The 16,465-nt window shown below is 49.0% G+C and overlaps 2 protein-coding genes across 2 annotated transcripts; one reads left to right on the top strand and one right to left on the bottom strand.

The window, feature by feature from the left end:
- Positions 1–752: 752 nt before the first annotated feature.
- FPOAC1_012897 (uncharacterized protein) lies at positions 753–1,194 on the top strand (the record flags this gene model as incomplete). The annotated part of the gene is made up of 2 exons (XM_044857240.1): positions 753–1,109; positions 1,174–1,194. The coding sequence occupies 2 exons, from the start codon at positions 753–755 to the stop codon at positions 1,192–1,194; spliced, it is 378 nt and encodes a 125-aa protein (XP_044701423.1).
- A 9,832-nt stretch (positions 1,195–11,026) lies between these two features.
- On the bottom strand, positions 11,027–12,049 carry FPOAC1_012896 (uncharacterized protein; the record flags this gene model as incomplete). The annotated part of the gene is made up of 1 exon (XM_044857239.1): positions 11,027–12,049. The coding sequence occupies one exon, from the start codon at positions 12,047–12,049 to the stop codon at positions 11,027–11,029; it is 1,023 nt and encodes a 340-aa protein (XP_044701422.1).
- Positions 12,050–16,465: the final 4,416 nt, after the last annotated feature.

Raw genomic sequence — 16,465 nt, 5'->3', positions numbered from 1 at the left:
AGTCCGACATCATTCGAGATGGTATCCCGGCGATCTGGTTCACACTGAACCCCATCGACATCACGAACCCGGTCAAGCTGAGGCTCGCCGCATATCGGGCGCGGGATCCAGACGAGGCCGAGGCCTTCCTGATGATTTTCGATCTGGCATACAAGCGCACGGGGCTGGCAATATCGGATCCTCTCAGCTCAGCTACCTTCTTCCACCGGGAAGTGTCCATGTTCTTCAAGCACTACGTGAAGGCGGGGAAGGAGTCGGTGTTTGGACGCATCAGCAGGTACTTTGGGGTTGTGGAGACCAGCGAGCGGGGGGCGCTTCATGTCCACGGACACCTCTGGCTCCAGGGAAACATGCACCTGAGTTCAATCCTGAGAGATGTTGAGGAGGAAGACCAGGCTGCCTATCGCGAAGGGATCATCCAGTACGTGGACAGCGTTTTCGCGGAGGTATGTTCGTCGCGTGGCTGCTATGCAGGGCAAGTTTGACTAACGCGAGGCCAACGATCCAGGATCTCGATCAAGAAGCGTCCTCAACGGTCCAGGCGGAGAGATCGGTGACGTCTGACATATCGTCATTGCTGGAGAACAGCCAGCAATTCGCGGCCGCATTCGATGAGGAAGCCAATTTCTGCGCCGGTGCCACCCAGATTCACACCCACAGAACTGTTCCCCATCACAGATGAGTCCATCATGGTCGAGAACAGTGAGGCAAGCGAGACGGACCGGGGCTAAAATCAAACGCGCCAATTCCTGATGAAGGTTGCGAACCGGATATTCACAGAGCGGGCACTGCCACAGGTCGAAGTCGTCGCTAACCTGCTGGGCTACCCGACGGAGTTTGCAAGCAACGACGTCTGGACGTTCCTGAATGTTTCCTCCCTCTACTGGCATGTCTTCCGACGATTGCGTCACCTGCGATGCGAGAGCGGTATGGAGGCTGTAGACGAGCCGCCCGAGGAGATGGTACTCCTCGAAGAGGGCGGAGAAAGGGTCTCTCTAGTACAGGCATATCCGCACCGCGGCAAGCTCCTTGAGGATCTGTCGCTGTATAACTACATGTCGATAGTCAGGCTGAAGCGCAAGGGCAAGGGCGCAGGAACTCGGGGGGAGGTACGGAGTATTAATCTTCACATAAGAAGATCCGCGTATCAGCACATCCACATTGCCCAAACAGCCTGATGCTGCAATTGTATAACAAATGACAGCGTTATAAATTGTGCAACCCAATAGTCAGGATGCATAGAACAGATATAGAAGACTATGCCACCTTCATTTCATACACTTTCTCGCTATATTCTGTCCATGTAGCTATATAGTTCTGCCACGTGTCATTCAGCCCGCGGAGGCTTGTACACTCTGCTCCTATTAAAACAACATAGGTGTAGTCTTCATGAAGCCATGAGAATGGTATTGGGCTCTGTCGCAGGTCTAGCCTCAAACCCCCGTCGAGAAGCATTTATGTACAGGGGCCCATACGACCCCTTTATAGAATCCTTGTCGAAGTAAACCATAGCGCGCAGATCAATATTGCGATTTGCGCTTTGACGATCATTGAACACCCGCACAGACGATAACGCGCGTACGTGTAACCAATTGGCAAGTCAGAGCGGCAGAAATCTCCCGTGTTTCATGGCAGACCGTCGATCACTGTCTTAGATGGAACACAGCCAATATTTCACATTCATTATCTGCCGGATATCCATAGGCACCGGCAGATCTGTTTTAGCTCGACGAATCATAATACTTGAATAATTACTTGCATGCCTTAAATTTTAGCAAAACCATAAAGAAAACTGTTTCCGTTTGATATTTGCATAGCCTTTGCGGCTCTGCACAGTGATCTCTGATATCTAAGCATTTAGTCCACGGCTAACGGCAATATCGTACTCTACAAGATGAAACGTATGTTTAATATGTGTCCCATGTAACCGAGCCGAGGATTTGTAATTCGTGGCATGGCGAGGTACTGATAAGCCATGACGCCATCCATGGCTGTGTTAGATACGCCCTTAGAAGCAACACCAAGGGATAACTTAAAGGGAAGCCCATCTCACTTATTTGCCTTTTTACATCCATGGCTTTTTGAAACTTTCCTCTTACTATTCACCTTCGATAAATTTCCTTCAGTGTTGGATTTTTTACAGTTAATATGGTTAATTACTTTCACTACGAGCCGTCTTTTACTTTAGCGACAATCTTTGTTATTGTATTCACTCTTTCATCGAATCTTCATATTTACCAGATCATTGAAAAAGAACATGGTTCTTCATCCCCTTTGTAATTGGCTCCCTCTGTAAGTCACACCCACAACAACGAAGCTCTTCTGGTAGACTAACATGCCGCCAATTAGTCGAGGCCGTCGCATTCTTTAGTCGAGCAATCAGCGCCAAGGAAGCGCCTAGCTACACTTTTGGCGTCTGTGTTGTTCAGAATTTACTCATCCTACTCGGGCCGACATGCTACTCTGCGGCTATCTACATGCTCCTAGGTCGCTATATAAAGTACCTGGATGGAGACAGCTATTCATTGATCAAGCCATTTTGGCTTACTAAAATCTTCCTATTTGGCGATATTACATCTATTGTACTCCAAGTACTAGGTAGGTAATAACATAGCTCCCTTCTCCACGAGTCGCTCAGAAGTGCTAATTGTGTATTTTAGACGGCGGAAAGATTGACATGTTGGATAAAGATCACAAGTTGTCAGTAACAGAAGACGCCGTTGTCGCTGGCCTCATAGTTCAGCTTGTGTTTTTCACCATGTTCGTGGTGATAACAACATGGTTTTATTACAAATTTCTCAAGCATTGCAAAACACAACCGCCTGGCTGGCAGAAGTTCATGATGGTCATTTATGCCAGCAGCATGCTAATACTAATTCGATCCATCTTTCGCATGGCAGAATACATCGAGGGGCCTGAGGGAGAACTGCAATCCAAAGAACTCTATATCTACGTTTTGGATGCCATTCCCATGGCTATGGTTACTATCGGATTTCATGTCTTTCATCCTTCTAGATTTATGCCGCGCCTCGAGAAGACCTTGAGTACAACTGATAGTAAGAGGAGTTTGACTTTTTAATACGTTCTGCGTCGAGATTTAGAGGGAGTTTAAATGCAGGAACCAGAACTGGCAAAAGTTTAGACTGCGGCATGTTTGTGTTTTCCTATCATGAGCTGGCTTATGAAGGATTGTTTCTTTGTTTTCATCTGTGTATTATCAGGGTCAGGCTTCTAGGATCAGAGTATAGCCAAGATAACAACTATGTACAAGTGCAATTACTACCTCTTTAAGTACTATGCAGTGCCCCTTACTTAGTTATACCCCTCTTACCAGTTAGTAAAAAAAAATAGTTTTCTATATAAAATGTAATTTTTTACTTATAACTATATAAGGGGCCCCATAGGGACACGCCTAGGCGCGCCTCCACTCCTGAACGCGTAGGCGTGCGGATTATGTCAGCCCTCAATTTCGCCCAAACTCCACTGTCGCGGTTTTCACGGGCTGCACCCATTACTGCTTTTGCTCGTCACAACTGTAGTCCCCAGGTGCGGGCTTCATCATGGCCCAAGCGACGTTTCCTGATGATGTGCTCCCGCCAGAGGGTACATACGATTCACGAGAGGCTCTGCTCGCCGCTATCAACAAGTGGGCAGCACCGAGAGGATACGCGTTCATAACTGGAAGATCTTCACGATCAACTAGCGGCAGGCAGATTATCACCTACGCATGCGATCGATGGTGTCGTCCGCCTAGCGTGTCAAAAGATCGCCAGCGTAAGACTACTACGCGAGGAACCAATTGCCGGTTCTCAATTATCGCAAAGGAATCCCTAGATAAGGCGACTTGGTCTTTAAGGCATCGTCCGGACAGCCGGTTTCATTTACACAACCACGAGCCAAGCTGGCACAAATCGGCCCATCCAGTCCATCGGCAGCTCTCCGATGCAGACAAGTCGACAGTCAGCCGCCTTACGAATGCAGGAGTAGCGCCAAAGGATATCAGGACCAGGGTTCGGATCAATTCAACGAGCATCAATATAACACCTCGTTGATAGATAATAGATGATTACGTAATGACAGGTGGGTTGATTGATAGAAGTTGATAAACAAACGACATTGATTGATAGATGTTGGTATCCGTTGATAGGTGTTGCACCCATATTTGCTGACAAGCCAAGCCTCTAGCTGTTAATCCTCAGATTCTTCGACATCTGGTATCATGTTGCCCGTCCACTTCAACATTGGATCAAGATCCTGGATCACACCAGCGTGGTACCAGCTCCGGATGGTCTGACAGAGTGAAAGAGTATCGGCATGCAGTCGGTTGCGCAGAGGAACCACCATGTGACCGGTGACGCTAAACAGACGCTCGACCTCAGCACTCATGGGAAGTACAGTGTGTAGATCTAGAGCCATGCGTGATAGCCGAGGGTATTTTTGCCTTCTCTTGTGCCAGTAAAGACGCGGGTCCTCCACATGCTTATCGCCTGCAGCGTGATCATGCTCCCATAGTTCAAACTCATCCGGCTCAGTTGCCGCTGGCGACGCACATGGTGACAAGGAGGCTGACGTTTGCCCGCTGACGTCTCGCCTTTGCTTTTTGAAGTTTGTGAATTTGTTGGTCGAAAGACGAAGGGCTTTCCTAGGCGGCTCGAGGACGTCTTCAGCGTCAATCGGCAAATCTTTGTACTGTTCACGCCATAGGCGGTACACCTGTTGCCTCGCTGCGTCGATCCAGTTGGGGTGATCTTCGTACCACCCGTCGAAAGCGTCCCAACGTTTCCCAGGATTCAGAACCGCGGCAGCGTAGATCAATGGTGATTCACCCACCTTCGCGTAGTAGGAATCGAGCTTCTTCCACGCATTGTTGACGTTCACGACCAAATGATCACCTTCAGGAAGACCTGCCACGATGCCCTTCGCAGTCTCGAGGCCGTCGAGGAGAAACTCATATGCATCAAGGATTTCCCAACTTGCGCCATGAATCTGGTCAATGGCTTCCTCGCCAAGGCTTCGCTGTTTCTCGCGAGACTGGGAGTCGCCCTGCAGGGATTTGATGACAAGCTCAAAATTGAGAAGGATGTCATGGAGAGCTTGTATTGCCTCCCAATCACTCTCTTCCAGCCTATTGCCTTCCTGGAGAAAGTAGGGTTCTCTGACGCCCTTCCTCAAGTTGCCGCATCTTGTTCGGTTCTCAGAGTTGAAATGTGCCCTAGCCTCGAATATGAAGGTATCGTAAAAAGGCTTTAGTCGAAGCGCGCGTTGCATCATGTAGAATTGCGAAAGCCATCGGGTGGCATTGTCGGTGACAACCTTAACTGGTTTATGGGCTTTGAACCCAGAGTCTTCTGCTGCCTCTCGAATGCGGTGCTCCTGGGCCGAGATAAGCTTCCTCGTCCATAGGTCTGACCGATTGACTTCTTGACAGAAGTTGTGAAGCTTCCCAACGGGTCCTCTCTTCCTCCACTGCTCGTGTTCGCGCTGCACAGTAAGCAGGCCATCGTTAACATCCCGCTCGAAAGACTCATAATCTTGGCCGAAAAGAAGGGCCTTTACAACCAAATTTATAACATGACCCAGGCAGCGAACTCTGCGCTCTGGCCAATGAAAGCCCAGGGCATCCCCGATTTCCGCCAAAGCCGTATCGTTGTTCGATGCATTGTCGACAGTGAAATATCCGATCTTCTTCTCGATATCGTAGGAGCTGATGACTTCGAGAACCGCAGCGGCGATATTCTTCTCAGTATGCCTGCCATCCATTTCAGGCAGACCAAGCACAATTTTGTGGGGTTGTGCCTGTCGGTCGCGATATACGGCACTGACACCATAGAGTGAGAGGCCGTTTGTTGAAGTCCAGCCATCAAAAGCAAGATGAACTTGACCAGGGCTCTCCTGAAGCGTCTTGGCTACCAGCCCCTTGTTTTTCTCGTATTCGCGAAACGCAATCGCCCGCACGCTCTTGTCGCTGATGTGCGCGCGTTGGATGCCGACCGAAGGGCTGAGATACTCGAGGACTTCGCGAAGAAAGGGATGTTGCGCGGTGCGGAAGGGCAGGTTGGCGCTGACCATCCACTTGACCATCTTGCGTTGGAACTCCTCCTTGTTGAAAGAGGCAACCAGTCGATTCGCCATAGCTTGCTGATTCGCGTCGTTGACGTCGAGGCCAAAGAACGAAACGACCGACATCTGATCCGCCATGTCATGTGGACGTTTCAGAGTATTCGGTACGGTTCGCTTCGCGCTCGCGTTGCGCACGTTGTGGAAGCTCGAGAGATGTAGCTCAACGTTGCTGAGGTTTCGAGCGTCGTAGTGTGAGGGTCGAAGGTCTCGCTTCTTAACGCAAAAGCCGCAGACCCATGTGGCACTGTTGCCCGCCTTTGAGATATCGAAGCCGAACTTCCATACCCATTGTCTTGTAGATGACCTGCGTTCACTGAGGGTGTAGCCTTTGAATCGTTCGAAGACGAAATCATGATCCTCGTCAGTAAGGTCCAGGGGGTCAGAACCTGTAAAGTTGGCATCATGAGCGTGGGGATGAGGGGAGGCTGATTTGCTTCGCAAAGGCGTTGACGGTGTGGATGATGGAGCAATGGTGGCCGAGCTCTGCATTTCGTCAGGTGGTTGCTGTTGGCGAACGCGTCAACGACGCGTCTCGTTGCGCGCGAAATATCTTGCCTCGGTCCGCCCACCTACCCTGCAGTCCGCCGTCAACAAACATCAACTTCATCAACGTTGATGCCATCTCGTTGAATTGATATGTCTTGGCGAGTAATGAAATTGATTGATAGATATTGAAACATCTCTGACGCCCGTTGATTGATGGTTGATGCTCGTTGAATTGATCCGAACCCTGTCCAGGTCCTTGTCTTCGAATTGTACCGAGATTTCTGCTTGGTATAGTGGAGAACTCGGTTCTCCGCTGGTAGTCGATTCCATGGTTGAATATCTGCCCCAGGTAGATACGCCAGTGTCCTGTTGCAGCCCTCCCTGTTTCTCTCTCTCTCTGCCATCAGTAGGCGCAGCGACTATGATACAATCAAGTACTGGCTCTTCGAGAGTGATCCTCGGCGCCCGATACGGCGCAGGGATAAGGTTGGAAGAATACCGCTGTCGCATTTCAGATAGATGGTCCTTCAAGAGGTACATGGTGGGAAGTACCTCTGCAAATCTAGGAGTGTGACCCTCAAAGTGCTTGGTATACGTGAGATAAGGCTGTAGGATTTCGATGATCTCGGCGAGTACTACCCAGTCTTCACAGCTAAGAACGTCCTCGGCGGAGACCCTTTTTTCTTCCTTGGGGTCAAGAAGACTAAGCTTGCAAAAGACATCGATAATATCCCGAAGTCTGAGCGCACGATGGACCATCAAATAGACAGAATTCCATCGCGTATCATTATCTGCCTTGACCATCAAGCCTTTGAGAGTGTCGTCGACAAACCATACTCCCAATTCGGCCATGATTGATTGGTCGACCTTGCCACTCGTGATGGATAGGAAAAGATCCCTACGCTGAGGATTTCTTCTGATCCAGTAGACCAGATTATGGAGTTTTCCAATAGGGCCTCTTTTTCTCCATTCACGGAGTAATTCGCGTTCTTTCTTCTGGTCTTTCTCCGCAATGTGACTGTCGAATATGTCACTAGAATCGCCCTCTAAGAAGGCCTTTGCCGATAGGTTGAGGATATGGCCAACACAGCGGATTCGCCGCTCGCCTTCCAAGCCCTCAAGCCCAGTAGGGCTTGCCCGGGGATTGAACATCTTAAGCAAAGCCCGGACACAAGTATCGCAAGGGTCAGCGTTATCTGCTGTGAAGAACCCGATCTTCTTTTCCAAGCCGTATTTCCGGATGACCTTAGCCATCAAGATGGCCTGATTTTCGCCACCGTGACTGCCAGAGAGCTTCTCTAGGCTGATAAGGCGGGCTTGTGGTGTCCCGGCTATGTCAACATAGTACGCTATCACCGGAAGGATAGCAATACCATTAGGCGAAGTCCACATGTCAAAGGAAGTATGAACCTTTGATAAGGCTTTATTCATCTCATCCTTTAACATCCTCGTGTGTTCTTCGAATTCTTGTAAGATCCACCTTCTTACGGTGTTTCCCGACGTCGGCAGAACTTCGATAACAAACTCGTCATCTAGGAAGGCAAGAAGCTGTCGAAATAGCTTGTGTTCAACACCGTGAAGAGGGATATTGGCATCCGTAATCCAGCCGAGAAGAAGTCGCTTGAAGATGTCTGCTCTACTCTCAACGGTCAGCGGCCTTCTTTTGGCGGCCCGCTTTTGCATATCAAGGACCGATACAAGGATGACGGAGCCGGAGATGTTCTATTCGACGATTCGGGCTCTGAATCAGGACCGTTGTCGTGTGCAGTAGATGGCTTATATATATGATGGTCGTTGTTCAAGTGGTAGATCGGGGAGGTAGTTGCCTTAGCCTCCAATATCTTAACCTGGTTCCGTGCGTCACATAGACCACAAACCCAGTATCGGCCACCTGCTGTACCGTCGTCGCTAAGCCTGATGACGTATTTGCCGTACCGAAGGATCCATGAAAGGCTTCTCCTTCGCTTTTTGTGTATCCAGTCCTCTAGGACATATCGGGGACCGTCGATGTATAGCGAAGGGAGTGAAGAAGGTTGAGCGACGTCGAGATGCTCAGGCCGAACGGTCGCCAGTTGGCTTGCTACGCTTCTCGTGCGCCGAAGGTTCGAAAGGGCACTATTGCCAGCCACGGACTGGGTCGTCTCGAAGGAGGAGGAAGAGGAAGTTCCCGCAATGAATTCTTTGTCAGGCATCTCGAAAATAGAGCGAAATACGGTATCCAGGTTCGGGGATATCAGCTGCGTCAATGCACTGTCGCGTTGCTGCAGCAGATTGTTGCGCGATAAGGACCAACTGTGGGAAGGAATCCTGTCAGACAATTGGCTCTACAGGGATCAGAGATGGCACCAGTTAATTGATGAGAAATATCTTAGGAATAAAAGAAATTTGAATAGCCATGTGTTCAGGTTTGGCTATTTAAGCTCATGTCGTTAGGATTGGAGCACTTGATGCGACAAACCGGATGTGAAACCGGATACATGACCCCAACGTATGGGCCGCGTTTCACATCCGGTCGCACGGTGCTTGCGGTTTTGCCCCACTTACTTAGATCTTACTTACTTACTTGCTTCTTAGAGGCTTTACTTACTTACTTCGCTGCCGGGCTTACTTACTTACTTATTACTTACTTACTTGGTTACTTACTTGCAATTACTTTACTTATGTCGAACGCTGCACGGTTCAGGATCTATCTAGTCGGTGAACTAATGTCTCAGCGATAACGTATCGCCACGTGATCTGACCCACTTGTAGCTCTAGGGTAGGCAGGTCCGGTTGTTGGAAACCGCCTGCTTGTAGCAAGCAAGTTTGTCTAAACAAGGGACAATCGTGAAGACAAACGGAAGATGCCTGGATAGGCAGAATTGAGGTGAATTGAGCCCTTTTGGCTATATAGATCGATGAAATTCCTCCTGTAGAGGCTTTCTTCTTGTTCTGTAGATCTTCTAGTTATCCTGTCAATGTCATATTTTGCCCCGATTTTGTCCGTGTTGATGACGCATGTTTTAGAACCTTGCAATACCGGTCTTGGGCTGTGACTGTCACAGTGACACCCTATGAGGCAAAAAACTTTTCACAACAGCGAGAACGAATTTTTGAAACAACAGCTACATATTGAGCACAACACTCCCGCCCGTGGCCGTAATGGCTTTGACCGGTCATTTTATCTTCCCCGAGGTGTCTTGATGGCCGCAGAGGTCGGGTTACGGTCGCGGGCGAGAAAAGAGCGCGAAACAATCAGAGCATGTCACGAAAACCACGTGTCCGCGAACGGCGACGACCTTAGCTGAGCTACGACGCATTCCATGCAGTGCGACGACGAAGCCCAAACATTTCCACCAGCAGCTTCGAAATAAAACATACAGCTACATATGGGTTTTTGTCGGTCGGCCCATCTCCTAGCCAAGGTTTGCGACGTCCCACTACGACGAGATGACGGACAGAACGGTATCACCTCCCGCGTGGTAGAGCACCAGATACCCGGCATGCTACGAATGATGCCGCACAATACTACAGATTACAGACAGACTTGCCCACTGTCGCCCCCACAAAATACCGTATCGAGGGATTGGTCCCCTTTCGTTACCTGATAACGTCTGAGGAAGCCGCGCGGGAGCTCTCATACTCAGTAATCCGACATCTCGAACCGAGCGGAGCATCGCACTACATGGGATAGTCGACGCCTACTATTGTCACCATCGCCGGTAGCGATACACACACAGATAACGAATACATGGCCACATAGGAACCCAGCAGGAGGCAACAAAAGCAGAAAGACATGGAACATGGCGTACAGAAAGAGCCCCGGGGTTTAACGAGGGAGGTTATCTTACATACAAAGCCGATAGCTGGGGGGCTCATCCCCGACGAATACCAATGCACACCAGACCGTGTGTGCGTATATCATTCCACTGACGCCGTTTCGTAGTCACCAAATAGTACTTGGAAGCACGTGATAAATGACGCGTCATAAACCTGGGGTTTATGACCGTCATTTACCTAGAGGTTTTGGTAATTTACCTCGATGCATCCCTATTACACAGGGGACTTTACTAGTTAAACTATTACCCACAATCTATCAATATCATCCAGCAGAAAATATGCTCCTTTAAACCATGCAACGTAGCTGCCTGTTGTACTTAGGCTGTGAAATATAGCCTACCCGGAGATGAACTTTGAACATCGTTACAGAAGGCCAAAAGACTGTTTTTGTTAAGGCAGAAGCAAAAGCTGAAACCAAGCTCGTCAAAACACTTAAGGAGGTTGATAATGCACCCGCAGGACTTGCGGCTTTCTCCAAAGATATGATTAACCTTTGATCGCTGGCCAGGGCGAATAGTACGAAGGGAAATCTGGCATTTGATATAGTAGAAAATGATAGACTAGACTGAGTCAATATCAAAGTCGGAAAGAATTGAATTAGTTAACGTACCATGAGATATGGGTGACTGCATATGATATATTTAAGAGGTTTCCCCACCACAGCCTCAAGCGATAAGTGATATGGCAGCTGGGCATACCATACGTCGAGTTTGTTTTGGAGAGGCTCCGTTTGCTGATCTCGCAATTGGGGAAGAGCAAACGTGGTCCACGTCAGGTCAAGGAGTTCGCCGAGTACACGAGCTGCCTTGAACAAGGCCAGCGCCCGAGACATTCGAGTGTTTGGGTCATGAGGCCTAGGCGAAACCCCATTCTCAATGATATATTCGTCGTCAATATCGGAAGGATAGCTGGCAGTAACATCCGTAGTCTTCAGCATCGTTGGCAAGCTAAACGTAGCCGCGCAAAAGCAGTCTAGCGTGTAGAGGGTCCAGAAGACCCTCTTGTTCATCTCAAGAGTAAGAGTTGAGAGTGGTCCATTAAGGTCGTGGGCACAGTCTCGGTGAAGTTCCAAAAGGTTGGAAAGACAAATGGCCTTGTTTCTGTAGTGTATAGCTCCATCACGCTCTGCACGTATGATGCAACAAAGAGTTGCAAGAGTCAAGGATTGGAGAGCATGAATGCTCTTGTGAGAAAAACTTGAGCTGAGTGCGTCTCTCCATATTTGTGTGACCATAGGGAATTGTTCGGGGTCCGCGACATTGGATGATAGACCGGCAATGTCGATAACAAGGTAGATCTGAGCGAGCTCGTCGCAAAGATAATCTATCTCGGGGCCGGAGATAGAGTTGCCAAGAAGTTTCCGAAATGTGGGTTCGTGTAACATAGGGAAGAGGGGGGCCCATTCCTGGAAGTACACTTTGGTGCTGTGTTCAAATAAAGAGAAGAAAAGAGCGTTTTGGCAGTGCTCGAGCGGTACAGTGGGTGATCTGTCGCTGAATGGACTGTTGGAGACGTCACCAGATGGTTCGTTGCCTAACGTTGGAGCAGTCGTCTCAACGTCACAGACAACTGCGGAATGGATGTCGCCTTCCATTCCTAGAGACCCTTGATTCGCGCCCAACATCTTCCACCCGTGTGTGCTTTGACTTTCGTGAAGGAACTGCCGCTTCCCAGTCGTTTCCTCACTGCATCTGCTATGCTCTTGTCCGTGAAGAACAGTATGCGAAGGAAGGTCGCGATGTTGGTAACTCATTCTTTCTTGGCGACAACGTAGAGAAGCCCGCACCAATCGGCGATTAGGTCGCCTCCCTGGAGCTGCAATTGAAAGAAAGTCGTGGGTAGGTTATACTTTCTTCAAAATGCGAATGACTTTCCTTGGCCCCAGCTACCTAGCCAAGTCCGGTACTCTCGAAATAATGTTGGAAGTACCAAGGTTTCTCCTCACGTCATGATCAAAGTTAATACCTAATACATAGAAGATTCGAGAACTCAAGGATAACTCAAGTATACAAGACCTTGATGATTCTTGAATAGAAGAACAATAATTAGCAACTGAATTCTTACACACAAGTGCACCCGGCATGACTGCGCATCATAACAACAGGTTATGAGCCCGGAGTACAAGTATTAAACTTCTCTTCTGAATCAGAAAACCAAACTTTAAGGTTTACTCTAAGCCCTTTTTGGCAACTATGTCTCCACAGCGTACCCCGAGTTTCACCATGCCGGCTCGCAACACTATACGGGTCCCCTCATCACCCGGATCCGCTCAGTCACGAACTGGCAGCCCAGACCATCAAACGGCAAAAGCGGCCATCTCCATAAGGGGTAACTGCACTGGGGAGGCTCTCAGCCAACTCGTCGGAATGGAAAACCCAAAGGAAATGTTCAATCTTCTTCAAGGATACTGCATCGGCTCTGGTCCAGTTCTACTACAGACAACCCTGTCATACCTCGGCATTTGAGTTCCCTCTTTCGGCAAGCAAAATAAAAAAGCCACCACCAAAAATCAACAACTTCACTTACACAGAACTTGACTAAATTGATAGAAATCCGTGAAATTTTTCGTTTCATAAATCATAAATAGGGTTTATCTATTGTACTCTGGCCACAGGGTATCAAATTAAATGCACTATCGCACCGCCAAGCCGCAATTACCACCACATTTTAATAAATTCCTCAATCAATTGAACAATATAATTAGAAAGTGATTTATATATCATTTTAATCGTTGAAGACAGGAGATTAATATCCACTATGTTTTCCAGCTCTATAAATGCAGTTATCGAGGCGTTTTGGCATCGAATGTATTAGCTTGTCAATAGCCTCCTGTGTGATCTCATTCCAACAGTCCATAGCCACCTTTTTCAACGACTCATTGTCCCAGCAGGAATATTTCCTCATCTTGGCCTTCAATAACGACCAAACATTCTCTATAGGTGATAAATCCGGGCTTCCGGGGCAGTTGAAGTAGTACATTAGGCCGTGTTTTTCCTTCCATCGTCTGACCCGGTTCTTGGGTCCCGGCAGCGCTGCCCTCAAATTAAACAAATCAAATCCGGGGTCATAATTGAGATATTTGATAACCCTCAAGACTGGATTTGTTGTTTGAAATATTTATTCAAATATTTCAAATCTGACTCTCTATGCTTCCATGCTAGGCCTGTCGTGGATTTTATGCCTCGATAGCACGTCGATCATCGATACCTGAGTCGCGAAATATTCCCTAGGTCTCTCTGACTTTCTGCTTTTCAAATGTGATGGTTTTTGTTGAACGGATCGCGTGCGCCTTGATGTCCTTCATTGTATGTGTATTGTTCAACTTTTTTTCCCCCGCCTTCCTTGGAGAGGGGTCTGCTTATTATGCTTTCCTGAATGGGTCTAGGGTCGCCGACAGCTGACCGATAGGTCACACGATACCCCGTGCGGCCATCCTACTGTTCAACAAAAGTAAAGAGAGAAGTAATCTCGTTATTTTCTTCTGTTGATTGAAGTCCCCTTTCCTCTGCGACGCGCTAACCCCAAGCTGATGCCAGTTAACCCCAAGTGTGGGGTTGGGGCTATTTTCGGCCAATTAGCTACTCGTCTCAGCATCTAACGATTCGGCGTAAAAATTTAAGCGAGATTTTCCATTTTGGTGGCCGATTGTGGATGAATCGCCTCTTAATTCAGTCCGAAGGACTTCTATTACGACGATAACTTGAAAGCATAACCTCTGCTCTCATTGGCCAGGCGTGTCTTATGTACCCACTCATCGGGGACTGGTCAGAATGTGTCTTGTGTCCCCACTCTGTAATGTCGGCCTGCCAACATCACACGTCGCCGCCAACGCCCAGCCCTTCCCCATTCTTCCTCATCAATCCGTCCCTTCAATCCAACATATCCATCATGGCTGATTTCATCACTTCAACGAAGGTTTGCAGGAATTGCAAGCGGGCGAAGCCGGAAGATCAATTCATGTCGAAGAAAAATTCATCCATATCATGTGGAAGGCTTACGGTTAACTGTCTCGACTGTAGGAACCGGCAAGCCCCACGCGCCCCTAAGCGTACCGCAGAACATGCCGAGCTACCCCCAATACACCGAGAAGGACCGGCATTGATAGACTTGCAATTATGTACACCAATTAACCCACAAGAATCTATTCTGCTGGGAACACCAGTTGCCACATCATCACGAGCAGGCGCGACGATTCCTTCCCCAGCAGGTCCCTCAATTGCTTCTCAAGAAGGCGTACAACTTGGGACGCCGATTGAATCTCCGGTATCGAGTCCGTCTCCTTGGCCGAGATCGGCCCGGGGAAGATATGCCCGCCAAGTTGTGCAGCCGCAACAGTCGGCTATCGAATGCCCGGTCATGGAACGTCGATTTTTCGAGCTTCCGGATCCTGACTGGATGCGTGATCTGTCGCATTGCCCGTTGTCTGGTAGAGATAAGGAGCTCCTGGAGAAGTTCTGGACGGAGCTGGAGAACGACGGAATGGAACACTGCGCTCGCTGTCAGGAGACATGGTTTGATATGGGCTTGAAAGATGGCATTTGCAAGCGTTGCATTGCCAAGGACAAGAACAAAAAGGAGGACGAGCCTTGGTTTTTTTCAGCCGAAAATCAGTTAGATTTTGGCTTAATCCCTGCGTTCCTCCCCCAATTGACAATAGTAGAAGAGATGCTAATTGCTCGTGTTCATGTGTTCGTGAACGTCATGCAGGTTCGAGGGCAGCAGTATAAGTACCGTGGCCATATTGTGCACTTTCTCCGCGATGTTGGCAAAGTGTATCGCCAACTTCCCCTTCTACCTACTGAATTGGATGTTATCCTGCTACGCCCTCCGAACGCAAGCGAACATGCCCACCTTAACCGCCAATTCAGACGCCAATTCCGCGTACGCCGTCGTTGTCTTCAGGCGTGGCTGGATTTCCTGTCTCAAAACCACCCGGGCTACCGAGATATTACTGTCTGCCAGACACGGATGTCGGTGCTGCCTGAAGATGGCGATGTACTTGACCAGGTTGCTACTGCGGAATCCACCGATCTTCCCTCAGCTAATTTGGGTACCGCGGAGCATGACGATGTTGAGCCAGACGAGGTTGATCAGTGCGCAGTGCCAGATCTGCTACCAGAGGATACAGAGATGGAAACATTACATTTGCACGTTCTCGGCGAAGAGCGCGATGAGCCGCTTCCTGTACGGCCACCGACGCAACAACGTCAGCTTGATATGCCAGACATTCAGAGGACGCCGATCAATGAGTTCAACCAGTCACAGGCACTCCTGTCCCTAGCCTTTCCAACACTATTTCCTCGCGGTCAAGCCGATTTCGTTGAGCCAAGGTTACGGCCTATCAAGTATGCGGACTACATACAGCATGCCCTTCGATGGCACGATGGCAGATTTGCCCGTCATCCCACTTTCCGGTTTGTGGTTTTCAACACGCTGATGCGAGCACAGGCACGGGCGAAAAGCAGCTATTTCGTCAAGCAATACCAACAAAGGCAGGGCCTAACAACGCGAGATGATCTACTCGAAGCTTTCCAGAACCCCGAATCTGCAGAAGCTCAGCAGTTGCTCAATTCCATCAACCGCCAGGCAGCACAACTTCGCGGGACACGCCCCTATTGGTACCGAAAGCGTCGAGAACTTGAGTCTTACGCCTACAACCTCAACTGTCCTGGTGCTTTTATTACATTCAGTCCAGCAGACCTACACTGGAGAAGCCTATATCAACATTTGCCCCAGTTTCAAGACTGGCAGGAGCTGCCCGAGCAACAGCGAATGGGCATGTCTAGCAAACTTCTCAGGGACAACCCACATATTGCAGCCTGGCACTTCTACAGGCGGTTTGGCTTATTCAGAGATATCGTTCTCAAGCAGAAATTCAACGTCACTGATTATTGGAACAGGTACGAATGGCAGGGTCGTGGGAGTAGCCACTGCCATGGCCTATTCTGGATGGACGGTGCGCCCGGTGTCGACCTGGAAAACGAGGATGCACGTAAGGAGTTCGCCCGTATCTGGAGATTCCACGTCACAGCTTTCAATC

Source organism: Fusarium poae, assembly GCF_019609905.1.
Source record: "Fusarium poae strain DAOMC 252244 chromosome Unknown contig_1, whole genome shotgun sequence".
Taxonomy (NCBI): domain Eukaryota; kingdom Fungi; phylum Ascomycota; class Sordariomycetes; order Hypocreales; family Nectriaceae; genus Fusarium; species Fusarium poae.
This window is presented reverse-complemented; position numbering and strand designations above follow the sequence as displayed.